Genomic DNA, 13,062 nt, shown 5'->3' with positions numbered 1-13,062 from the left:
CTTGGTCACTCTGACAGAGCTCCAGCGTTCCTCTGTGGAGATGGGAAAACCTTCCAAAAGGACAACCATCTCTGCAGCACTCCAATCAAGCCTCTACCAATCAAGCCTTTATGGTAGAGTGGCCAGACTGAAGCCACTCAGTAAAAGGCACGACAGCCCGCTTGGAGTTTGCCAAAAGCCACCTAAAGACTCTCAGACCATGAGAAACAAGACTCTGGTCTGATGAAACCAACATTGAACGCTTTGGCCTGAATGCAAAACATCACTTCTGGAGGAAAACTGGCATCATCCCTACGATGAAGCATGGTGGTAGCAGCATCATGTTGCAGGGATGTTTTTCAGCGGCAGAGACTGGGAGACTAGTCAGGATTGAGGGAAAGATAAACGAAGCAAAGTACAGAGAGATCCTTGATGAAAAGCGCTCTGGAGCAGGTTAGGACCTCAGACTGGGGCGAAGGTTCACCTTCCAACAGAACAACGACCCTAAGCACACAGCCATGACAACGCAGGAGTGGCTTCGAAACAAGTCTCTGAATGTCCTCGAGTGGCCCAGCCAGAGCCCGGACTTGAACCCTATTGAACATCTCTGGAGAGAACTGAAAATAGCTGTGCAGCAACGCTCCCCATCCAACCTTAAAGAGCTTGTGAGGATGTGCAGAGAAGAATGGGAGAAACTCCCCAAATACAGGTGTGCCAAGCTTGTAGCGTCATTCCCAAGAAGACTAGAGGCTGTAATCGCTGCCAAAGCTGCTTCAACAATGTACTGAGTAAAGGGTCTGAATAGTTATGTAAATGCAATGTTTCAATTTTCAGTTTCTTCATACATTTGCAAAAATTTCTAAAAACCAGTTTTTGCTTTATCATTATTGGGTATTGTGTGTTGATTGATGAGGGGGAAAAACGATTTATTCCATTTTAGAATAAGGCTGTAACGTAACAAAATGTGGAAAAAGTCAAGCGGTCTGAATACTTTCCGAATGACCTGTACAATATAGAAAAAACAAAGCGTATACAACGGAGTATACAAATATTACAAACAACAGAAGGTAATACAGCGTTTTGATTTCTTTTTTGTTATGAGAAGGTTTTTAAATATTGTTGAACTTAGTTCTCAAAAATAATAAACAGAAGTTTCACTCAAAATGTACACTTATGAATATGGAATTTAGCTAAAATAAGAATGAGGTTGATTACGAAGAAAGGCTTTGCATATTCTTTGCTACACTGAGTGTACAAAACATTAACACTTTCCCCACCCCACAGGGATGCTGGTCTCCGGTTGTTAATTACAGAAGGTACAAGAAACAATGTATTTTTAAAACAATGTTTAGTAGGGGTAGCACTTGTGGATTAATTTATATGAAACTTCTTTAATCTTATTAGTTAAAAGACATTTCTGTGATAGAGACCAAATATTTTTCCATTAATATTTCTTAAAAAGGCCATTCCAGAAAGATATGACATGAAAACTCTCCTCCGTCTTGTCTTGCATTGTGAAACCCTCCCTATGCTCTCTGCCCAGTTGCGGAATGAGTTTTCATAATGAAATACGTCATGATGTAAACAGGGCATCACACTAATTCTCTTAGGAGACCCCCAGGAGTATGCACACTTTGTTCTATCCCAGCATTCAACTAGCAGAACAGTTCATGGTATTTGTTATTCAAAGGTATGTAGGCCAATAGAGAAATCACCCAAACAAAGATAATGTAAATACAATACAATTACTGAATATCAAATCAGAGTTTATTTGTTACACGCGCAGGATGCAGCAGGTGTAAACAGTACAGTGAAATGCTTGCTTACAAGCTCAACAATGCAGTTGTACTAAGTAATATAAAAGTACACGAGACAATAAAATAAATACACACGAGAATATACACTATAAACAGGGTGGGGGGGAATACTTCCACAGAATAATCAATACTTATGTTGTATATTTTTCCTTTTTTTCAGTATAAAAATAAACTTGGATTAAAAAAGATATATATATCATACATAATAGCAGCTTATGAGCCAGTGTACACACATAATTATCCACTATATCACAGTAACATTACATGTTTTAAAACAATATTACATTAAAATATATTGTTTGTCACATTTTAGGTGCTTATGATTTGAATTCTCTATGTGAATTCCCAATATTAAAACATTTTCTACAGTTCCGTCTCCTTGATCTGAGGGCTTAGGGTTGCTCCATCGGTTTGTGGGATGACTTGAATTTCAGGAGCCTCTTCTGTTTTGGTATTTGTTGTTGTTGACGTCTCTGTTGCCATTGGTTCCTCAACAACATACTTTGTGAATCCAATGTTAAAAAGTCCTAGAAAAACACGCATTTTTTACATCATGTGGAACATATAAAATGTCCTACATTTTAGCATATATTAGACATCTCACTGGGCACACACTGGTTGAATCAACTTTGTTTCCACATCATTTCAATTAAATTAAGTTGAACCAACGTGGAATAGATGTTGAATTGTGGGATAGGTCTTATAATTGTGCATTTTGTCATTGTGTTCTTTCATTGGTTGATTTTTTTTTCATATGGCATGTCACAGAAATCCGACTATGTAGGATGTAAAATATTACCATTTCCCCTTCTTCTGGATTGTTTCTCTTCATTGCTTGATTTTGATCTGCTGCTCTCCACAGATTGATCAGAGTCTTCATTTTCTGTAATGATCAAAACTATGATAATTTCTGAATAATTACATGTGAAAAGTTTAAGAATTAGTGGCAACTCAAGTCTTTGAGGGCTGCAGGTTATTTGCTGTTTTTTGTTCTTTCTGATCTAGACCTGAAAACAAATGTTTGGTTAATATCAACTGATCCAAGAAAGAAGAAAGGAAAACCAACAGAGCGAAATTCCAGTTGAGGACTGGTTGTGCACACCTGCCATAAACCAAAGATGACCAAACATGCAAAGTCATGAGAAGATCCTAAACAGTGAGAGCCGAGAGGTGTGCTGGTCTCTAGTTACCTTTCTTCCAGAGTATGTGAGCCCTCCTCAGCTTGATTACAAAGAACGCAACGACCACCAGCAGACCAAGGATGAGGCACGTCACGAGGAAGATGAGCAACGGCGCACTGCTTCCATTTCCTCTCTGCCTCTCCGTCTCATCGAAGAAGATTCCTGTGAATGAGACCAGCAGTGCAACTTTAGCCTCGTCTACTGTAGCCTTATATCCAAATCTGGCTTACACAGCCCCTAAACATGACACTTAACCAGTTTTGTATGCACTTCAGAAAAATAGTAAAACTGTCTTACCTCTATTATTAGTGGAGCTGGTTCTCGTGCCATTATGAGGTGTGTTCTCTGTTGTCTGGGACACTGACAACCAATCTACAGGGAATTACAGGGTAATGAATGAATGAATGCATCATACAGCTATTCTAGACAGCAACTACAGTCACCTTGTTCAGGAGGATATGGAGTGTATTTGTGGATAAAACAATAGTTTTCAATTGATTATACTATTCGATACTGCTATGATGGACATCTAAATATTTTTCAGGTATTTTACAAATGTTCCATCCCCTACCTGAGCCATATATTAAATAAATTTTTTGAGCCCTACATTAACGACATTTAATGAGCCGAAGCCTACTACTGCACATTACGCATGACAGAAAAACACAAAAGCCCATAGATGTAGCTAGCTATATGCTCTCTTGGTTAAATAAATTAAACTTGCTCCAGTAGACTAATCTTTTTTATTGTGAACTCTATGACTGTACTATATTGTAGCCTATTATATTGTATTATATGGACTGCAATTATGCACATCGTTCAAGCCATGATAAAGCAGAAGAGAACATGCGATTCTGGTGCAGCACATGCGGCCTACAAAGTTACAAGTATAGGCTAGCGAATTTGATGTTAATTTTGAAATATAATTGGGCCTATCTGTATAATTAGTTGGCTGACGCACACAGTGCATTCGGGAAAATATTCAGACCCCTTTACTTTTTCCACATTTTGTTGCATTACAGCCTTATTCTAAAACTGATTAAATAGTTTATTTCCCTCATTACTCTACACATAATACCCCATAAAGACAAAGCAAAAACTGGATTTTAGAAATGTTTGAAAATGTATTAAAAATAAAAAACTGAAATATCACATTAACATAAGTATTCAGACCCTTTACTTTGGCAGCGATTACAGCCTCAAGTCTTCCTGGGTATGGAGCTACAAGCTTGGCACACCTGTATTTGGGGAGTTTCTCCCATTCTTCTCTGCGAATCCTCTCAAGCTCTGTCAGGTTTGATGGGGAGCGTTGATGCACAGCTATTTTCAGGTCTCTCCAGAGAAGTTCGATCGGGTTCATGTCCGGGCTCTGGCTGGGCCACTCCTGCATTGTCGTGGCTGTGTGCTTAGGGTTGTTGTCCTGTTGGAAGGTGAACCTTCGCCCCAGTCTGAGGTCCTTAACACTCTGGAGCAGGTTTTCATCAAGGATCTCTCTGTACTTTGCTCCATTCATCTTTCCCTCAATCCTGACTGGTCTCCCAGTCCCTGCCGCTGAAAAATATCCCCACAGAATGATTCTGCCACCACCCTGCTTCACCGTAGGGATGGTGCTAGGTTTCCTCCAGATGTCATACTTGGCATTCAGGCCAAAGAGTTCAATCTTGATTTCATCAGATCAACCTTTTGGCAAACTCCAAGTGGGCTGTCATGTGCCTTTTACTGAGGAGTGGCTTCCCTCTGGCCACTCTACCATAAAGGCTTGATTTTTGGAGTGCTGCAGAGATGTTTGTCCTTCTGGAAGGTTCTCCCATCTCCACAGAGGAACTCTGGAGCTCTGTCAGAGTGACAATCGGGTTCTTGGTCACTTCCCTGACCAAGGCCCTTCTCCCATGATTGCTCAGTTTGGCTGGGCAGCCAGCTCTTGGAAGAGTCTTGGAGGTTCCAACCTTCTTCCATTTAAGAATGATGGAGGCCACTGTGTTCTTGGGGACCTTCAATGCTGCAGAAATGTTTTGGTACCATTCCCCAGATCTGTGCCTCGACACAATCCTGTCTTGGAGCTCTACAGACAATTCCTTCGACCTCATGGCTTGGTTTTTGCTCTGACATGCACTGTCAACTGTGGGACCTTGTGTGTGCCTTTCCAAATCATGTCCAATCAATTGAATTTACCACAGGTGAACGCCAATCAAGTTGTAGAAACATCAAGGACGATCAACAGAAACAGGATGCACAATTTTGAGTCTCATAGCAAAGGGTCTGAATACCTTTGTAAATAACGTATTTCTGTTCTTTATTTTTAATAATAGTCTAGCTTTTCCTGCATGGGACTCCAAGAGCTAAGGAGCGTTTTTTAAGGAGGCCAGTGGAGCACAGGTGTGTGCGTATTGCACAAGAGACAGAGGCTATAAGTTAGAAGCTTATTATGCATAACCCATCATTCATTAGCTAAATAGATTTGATAGACTGATTTAAAGCAACGATATTCGAGTGATAGGCTTTTTTAAAACTCTGCAGCTGCAATAATTTTTTTTAACGATCTTTACAATTAAAAGCAAGGTGACCCCGAAAGCCAGATGGGTAAAAATAGACGCGCATTCGGTCTTTATATTACTGTAGCATAGGCTATGCTGTAGCAAATGTAGGCCTCCTGGTCACAAGACAAAAAGTGGTCTGTCTGTCCCCACTGCATGATTCATCATGCAGAGGGCATAGAGAAGCCAGATTTAGACATTGCATGTAATTTAGCAGTTCCATTTCACGCCATGCTGTTCATATAAATCATTTATCATAATTTACCTGTTTCTCACAGTTATTTATCCCAGGAAAAGGGAGTGGTTTTGGCCCGTAAATCCGGGTAAATCTCGGTAACAGGGTTCCCGCCATTCAACCATAATTTGTAGTGATGGAAAGTCACCACGAGGTGGAGAAGCAGCCCACTGAATAACTTGTAAGACAAGATGGCAATGATACTGTGAATTTCTTCCCATACAATACTAGCTATGGTTAGTCTTGTTCTTACCGGTAGTACTGGTTGAGTTGCTGCTGCTGTCATTAGCAAGTGTGTACCCTGTAGCTTCAAACACTGAGTGGGCTGGCTGACCTGGAGGTGAAGATATTCGACAGACATTGATAACTCCAATGAGGAAATGCATCCGTTGATTCATTACAAACTAAATAGACTTCTAGTTGTTGATTTGTGGTTTTATTGTATTGATATTACAGTAAAGTGTAAGTCATTTTCACTCACTGATTGTACTACAGATGAAAATGTTGTAATTTAAGTCAATATATATATATATATATATATATATATATATATATATATATATAACAACAAATGGCAAACTCCAGGTACCTCATTTGAGCACAAAAAAAGCATAAGCTGAAATTCGGACTCAAACTTTGACTGAGGTTTAAATTGAGGACCTATATGGCTAATATTGCTATTCACTTCCATTTCAGGAAACATCCTTGATGGTATGAGAACCAAGTGCTTTTGTTTTGCACCTAAGCAGTTTTCAAACTGTTCACAAACACAAACTTTTCACATGTTGAAAACCAACTCGCAAAACATTTGTAGATGTAACCTCAGGGCAACATGGCTGTTAATAAAATGTTTTACTTACTGTGAGTGCTGAGTTGTGAGTCAGGGGTTGATGCTGGTGATCGCTTTGTACTGGGCCAATCTAAGGCTGTAGCTGTTGGTGTTTCTGTTGACACCTGTGTACCAGGCCAACGGGAGACTGTTGTTGTTGGTATCTCTGTTGGACCTTCTGTACTTGGCCAATGAGAGGTTCTCGAAGTGGAGTGTGATTCCTCAGAGGCTATAAAATAGATTGGAATTTCAGTTATTGATGTTTGTGTGGTAAAGATACCCTAGTGTGCCATGACCCTACCATTCTCATGGCATAATTTTAAACCATTGAGAAAGTACCCACAGTGTGACTGTGCAGTGAAACCAGAAATGTGCACACTTTCCTTTCAATGTTCCTCAAATAGAACACTACAAGCAGAACTACATTTCAAATAAAGGCAAACCTGTTATTTTCAATTCTTTGTTGGATATTTCCACCTTACTCTCAAGGTCATCTGAGCTTTATGTCATAGAATTGTCATTTTTATACCCTGCTAAATTCAACCTCCCATAGCTTGGATACCACCTCAACAACTAATCAAGTGAAATGTAAAAAGTGTGAACAATAAACTTGGGACTTACGATTCTGTCCAATTTTTACAAAATTCATCAGAGAAGAATTGTGTAAAGCTGGATGGCGAACGATGCATTTCACTGTGACTCTCCTCTTGTGGGACTGAACATGCAAGATATCCAGGGAGGAATATGTGTTTTTTTCCAAAAGATACTGGGACTGAGGCTGAGCTAAATAACAAGAGAAAGGTTCAATTAACTTTTGACAAAGTGTCAAAATGTCATATGTAACAGAACGTCAACAACCATCATACTTATTCTTATAATACTGACCTGCACTGCCCTTTACAGGGAGAATACAGACATTTCACTTCCCTTTATTTTGGATGAGATAAAGTGGAATGTGTGGGGGATTTGTTTTCGCAGGGGAAGTCTAAACCGTTTTGAGGCATTTCCCTTCGTTATATATCATCACAACATCCTCAGTCTCCTACTACTCCATTTTGACTTGTCTTGTGTTTTTATTTTCCACAATCCCTTAAAGTGGTTGTTATCATTGGTTGAATATATTGAATAATGTAAGTGGGGCGGCAGGTAGCCTGGAGGGTCGGAGCATTAGGCCAGCAAGCGAAAGGTTGCTGGATCGAATCCCCGAGCTGACAAGGTAAAAATCTGTCGTTCTGCTCCTGAGCAAGGCAGTTAACCCACTGTTCCCCGGGCGCCGAAGACATGAATGTCGAATAAGGCAGCCCTCCGCACCTCTCAGATTCAGAGGGGTTGGGTTAAATGCGAAAGACACATTTCAGTTGAATGCTTTCAGATGTACAACTGACTAGGTATCCCCCTTTTAAGTGAACGGCAGGGAGGGGCAGGGAAGCAAACCCAGGTCGATGGTGTGAAAGGCAAACACCCTATGCATTGCGCCAATAGGGTTAACCCACTTGGTGTGAAATTGTAACGTTCCTCATATTTTGAAGATTGCTACACTGCCCCCTCCGAACGGAAAAGGCAAGTCTCAGCGCTTCAATCTACCGTTAACCCCTAACACGTCTGGCCGTGTGTTCCGATGGCCTCATGGCCGCCATTCCACTTCTGTCACAAATATAGTGTCAGGGGTTATGCACTGCCAGGAAGTCTTGTTAAGTGTTGATTGTGCACGTGTGTGGCAACCAGGGTGTGGCAGCTGGCAGAGCCGTGAGGCTGCTGGTGGCCATGTGAAACTTTGGTTTGAATATTTAGTTTTTGGCATGCCATGTTTTGTTGTCCTTTTTGTATATACACTATTATTTGTTGGTCATGCACCATTTTTTAACATAACTCACTTGGGCTGGCCAACCAAGGAGTCAAAACACACCCTTTAGCTAGGCCTAGGACCCCTGGAAATAGTAAGTGTATCAAAATCAGAAGGTTTTGATCGTAACATAATCCCTTGCCATGAAATCTACTAAGTGAATCTAGAATAAAGGTAACTTACCATCAATTTCTAACCCACTCCCCAAAAGCCATGAAATTTTGGGAGGATGGCTATTTCCCACTGCAGAACATTTGATGGTAGTCTTTCCATTGTGTTCTGTTGTCTCCAATTTTGGCATACCTTGAGAATGACAAAAAGAATGAGGATATGAGTTTGGGATTCAACTTAATTAGTTGGAAGTGGGAATGGGGCAAGCACTCTACCTCCTGTCATCCGATAAATATGGGTATGTGACCAATAACATTTGATTTGATCCAATATGAATGTCCGGTCACACTTTATTTAGAGAGTTTGTTGATAGTATGACCATCTGTAGATCATTTATGTTGATAAGCAACTGCTTTCTAAGGTTATGGTTAGGATAAGGGTTAGTGGATAATTAGTTGAAATGTTGTTGACAATTATTGAACGTGTACAAACCATTTACTTAGGACTATCCACATAAAGTGTTACCGAATATCCTACTAGCAACGGTCATCAAAATTGTTAAAAGGTTTTGAAAACAATTATCATAAATGCAACAGTTGGACAATGGATGAAGATATTTTTTTTTATCCATCAGGTATTGAATGAATTATAGCACATAACATGTTTTACTGGCACGGCCAAATAAAGAATTCAGGTATTTGTGGGAATTCAGGTATTCAATTTGTAAAATGTCCCATTTTTTTTCTTAGAATGCACTCATATATACATTTTCATATGGTATCAGAATTTATTTTATATTGTGTTAAAATAAAGAAAATGATGTGCCCTCATTTGCATAAATACACTGAGTGTATTTGCATATGTGAACACATTAAAATAAAGGGGTGGAAAGCAATCAATCCAGTGAGATTTAAGTGACAAGTGGATTTTGCACCACTCAAACACAGGAAATAGATGCTGAAAAAGACACATCCTCAAGTGGGCGGGGCATTCGCGTTGACAATTCTACTCAGTAAAGACAAAGGCTGTGTGCCTACTTAATCACTATAGACAACAATGCTATGACAATATGTCATACTTACCCAAAACTGTCACGGTAACTGACTTCACTACAGGCACTTTTGTGTAATGTAAACATGTGTAGAGGCCTCCATCTTTGAAGGTGACATCAGACACACTGACTGAAAAATCGGACTCGGACAAGTTGATTATCTTGTAGCGCTTATCCCTCAGGGCTGTTAGTGAAGATAAGGAAGAGAGAATGCATGTCACATCATGACTCAACTACTTTAGTTCATAACAAAGATGTTATAATATGAGTAGGAACAAACATTTTTAGTTGTATCATGTACAACTATTATTATTCTAGCCATACAGCTGTCAACATTTATTGCTCATTTCGTGGGCTTCCAGTCTACATTCAAATGGAGATACTGCTTCGTTTCTGTATATAAAATAAAATGAACATCTGTCTATATATGGTATTATAATATCCTCACCCTTATGGTCATTGAAAAACATCACATGCCCGTTAGGATTCTTCCATTCCACGTGGCTCCTGTGGGCATTTCTAATGCGACACTTAATGGTTAAAGTCTCACCCTCCATCACGGTCATATGTTGCACTGCAACGGATCCTGCAATGGCAAATACCAATGAGTTAGTAAAGGACATACTTTGATTGACATGATAGAATGTTCCAACATGATTGAAACATGAACATAATAAAACAAACCCTACTTTTCAACAGCACTTTCCTCTTTCTTACAGTATTTCATTAACATAATATGATTATGGATGGACTGTATAGAAAAGCAATCATACAGAGGAGATTTAGGGGTCGTAGAATGATGAGTAAGTGGGCAGTGTAAATGATCTGGATAAGACCTGAGACAGACCCTAATACCGACCCCTCATTTCTCACAGCTCTGACTCATAGCACTATTCTACCACTCTGACTGCCCCTGGTCTCAGACTCTGCCTCTGGGGGCCACAGAGGAAACTGAAGTAGACTGAGTTGCTATTGTCGGGCTTGAGGTTATGGGAGGTGTGACAAACAACAACATGCGGGGTGTGCATTTGCCCCTGCACTGCACGTAGGCCTACAGATTATGCAGCCAACTTTCACACAGCCTTCTACACTGCAACTGACAGGAAATCAAACATAGCGTGGTCAGTCACCATTCACATGAGGGGTGTGAAAGCGAAAGCAAGGGGCATGTGGTTTTCTTCACACTGTCTACGTGAGCGTCATGTGTTCCTTTTTCCTATGCTACTGCTATGATGACTAGTGGTAGGCCTACTGTATATGGAAAAATGAACTGTGGTGGCAAATTGACACCGTTGGTGTTGGTGGGCTTGAAAGGTTTTGAAGGGTAACTGTTTCCATACATTGTGTGGGCTAAAATAATGTAACCTTATAATAGGGTCATGCTATATAGCACCTACTGAAATTAAAGAAATTCCATGGGGATGGTCTATGGTGGTCCATGGAATTACTGTAATTTAGAAATAACCGTTGTGATTTTTAGAGCTGTCTTCAACGATTGAATTCAATATTCATATATTTAATGAGGTACAGCATATGAACTCCAATGAGAGCTGATGACAACCTATAATGGTTGAAACGTTGTGATAATAAACACAGAGAATGTATTACAGTGTTGAGTCTTTGTTCCAATTCCTAATATACTGCATAACTAGACTATTTTTGTTATCAATTTGAAAACCATGCTATATGATTTAAAAAGTCATAAAATGACATTCAGAGATGCAAAGAATCATTTGCCAAACATATTTAAAACAAGGCAACAATTAGTACACATTTTCACTGTGATACAATCCAAAGAGCATTTGATCATGTCTATTTTTGTGTTGTCACTACTTGTCAGACTGCCAGAGAAACCACAAGATAGTTATCATACTATACTCTAGCAATAAGGCACGAGGGGGTGTGATATATGGCCAATATACCACGGCTAAGGGCTGTTCTTAAGCTCGACGCAACGCAGAGTGCCTGGATAGAGCACTTAGCCGTGGTATATTGGCCATATACCACAAACCCCTAAGTTGCCTTATTGCTATTATAAACTGGTTACCAACATAATTAGAACAGTAAAAAAAAATGTTTTTGTCATACCCATGGTATACGGTCTGATATACCACGGCTTTCAGCCAAATCAGCATTCAGTGCTCGAACAACACAGATTATAAAATAGTATAGTATATACGCTATGTGACACTGAAAATAAAAAACTGATGGCAGTGTCAGATTATTGAACATTTTTGGAAGATATTATTGTGTAATCAAAAGTAAGGCACTGTGGTCAACAGTGACTTTCTGTGTTTCTCTAAGTATTCACCTGTATACATCATATGCTAGGCTGTATATCGATATACAACATTTCTCTCCAACCCGAGTACATTTTAATAACAGCATTGATTTATCTCAATCTATTGGTAACATCATTCAGATGCACTTACAGTAGAGCAATTCATCTCAACAATTCTCATGAAAACAACTAAATGTGTCACAGCACTAGTATCGAGAAAAAAGCAGTTCCATTTTAATTGATCTGACATGCTGACATAAAGATTGAGGAAACATTTACAATTTAAAAAGTATCTAAATATGAATACAGCAACATAATGATTTGTGTTCTTACAACAAAAATATATAACTCTATCAATCTGTATTGTATAGGCCTACATGTACCCTGCCTGGGTACTTTGTACTTAATTGTCTCTGACACAATTACTTTCAGTGAAGTAGCCTACTCACCCCTTACAAACAAGACTAGGAAGCAAAGCTGCAGCTTTAGTGGCATCTTGACTGTCAGATTCAGATGTGGACTATCAGAGCCACTTCCTCTCTGAGGTGCCTTTATACACTACATACACTACAGCAAGGGGCCTTCCATGACATCACAGCAAAATTCATGGGGTTTCCACGCGACACTGAATACATTTACTTTCAAAGGCATTTCGGGTGCTACATTTAGAGGTTGTTGATCACATGGAATAAAAAATAATACAATGTTGATTGTATTATGAATTGACAAATGTTAAGAATGTCTATTTTCTAGTCTTTATGACATCTCTTGAAAGTTATCACCATGCACCAATGTTGTAGCCTGGTAGAACCAGCCTGATCCCTGCGTTTACAATTCTATTTCACTTATAATACTGGATCAGTCTGGGCTTTGTCCAATAGATGCAGGGTTGGAGGCATTAATGTTGTTATGGTGAATCATCAAAAGACTGGGTGTAGTAGTGCGAGTCTGCTGGATCCCAGCCCACTCTGGATGAAATAGTAGACCAGGTAGCCAAAAGGGCTTTAAAACTAGATTTAATTGGCATTTTTGCTCCACTTGGTAGAGGTGAGGCCAGATGTAAGATTAGAGACATTATTATAGATGTGTGGCAAAAGAAGTGGGACAACGAGCCCAAGATCCGGCATTTATATGCCCTCCAAAGAAAGGTTGGTGGACCAAAATTCAAAGGTCAGATTAGGAAGGAAGAGGTGGTGTTTGC

General features: G+C 39.6%; 1 protein-coding gene across 1 annotated transcript; it reads right to left on the bottom strand.

Annotated features, from left to right (window-relative positions):
• Positions 1–1,724: 1,724 nt before the first annotated feature.
• Positions 1,725–12,376, bottom strand: LOC115154160 (cytotoxic and regulatory T-cell molecule). Its single transcript, XM_029700113.1, has 11 exons — positions 12,311–12,376; positions 10,029–10,166; positions 9,612–9,764; positions 8,602–8,721; positions 7,197–7,358; positions 6,607–6,804; positions 6,000–6,080; positions 3,275–3,349; positions 2,987–3,139; positions 2,596–2,679; positions 1,725–2,323 (listed from the first exon to the last, which is right to left on the bottom strand). The coding sequence occupies exons 1-11, from the start codon at positions 12,354–12,356 to the stop codon at positions 2,160–2,162; spliced, it is 1,374 nt and encodes a 457-aa protein (XP_029555973.1). The 5' UTR covers positions 12,357–12,376; the 3' UTR covers positions 1,725–2,159.
• Positions 12,377–13,062: the final 686 nt, after the last annotated feature.

The sequence above is a fragment of the Salmo trutta genome, chromosome 19 (assembly GCF_901001165.1).
Source record: "Salmo trutta chromosome 19, fSalTru1.1, whole genome shotgun sequence".
Classification (NCBI taxonomy): Eukaryota; Metazoa; Chordata; class Actinopteri; order Salmoniformes; family Salmonidae; genus Salmo; species Salmo trutta.
Note: the sequence above shows the minus strand (reverse complement) of the source record. Positions and strands in the feature narration are given on the sequence as shown.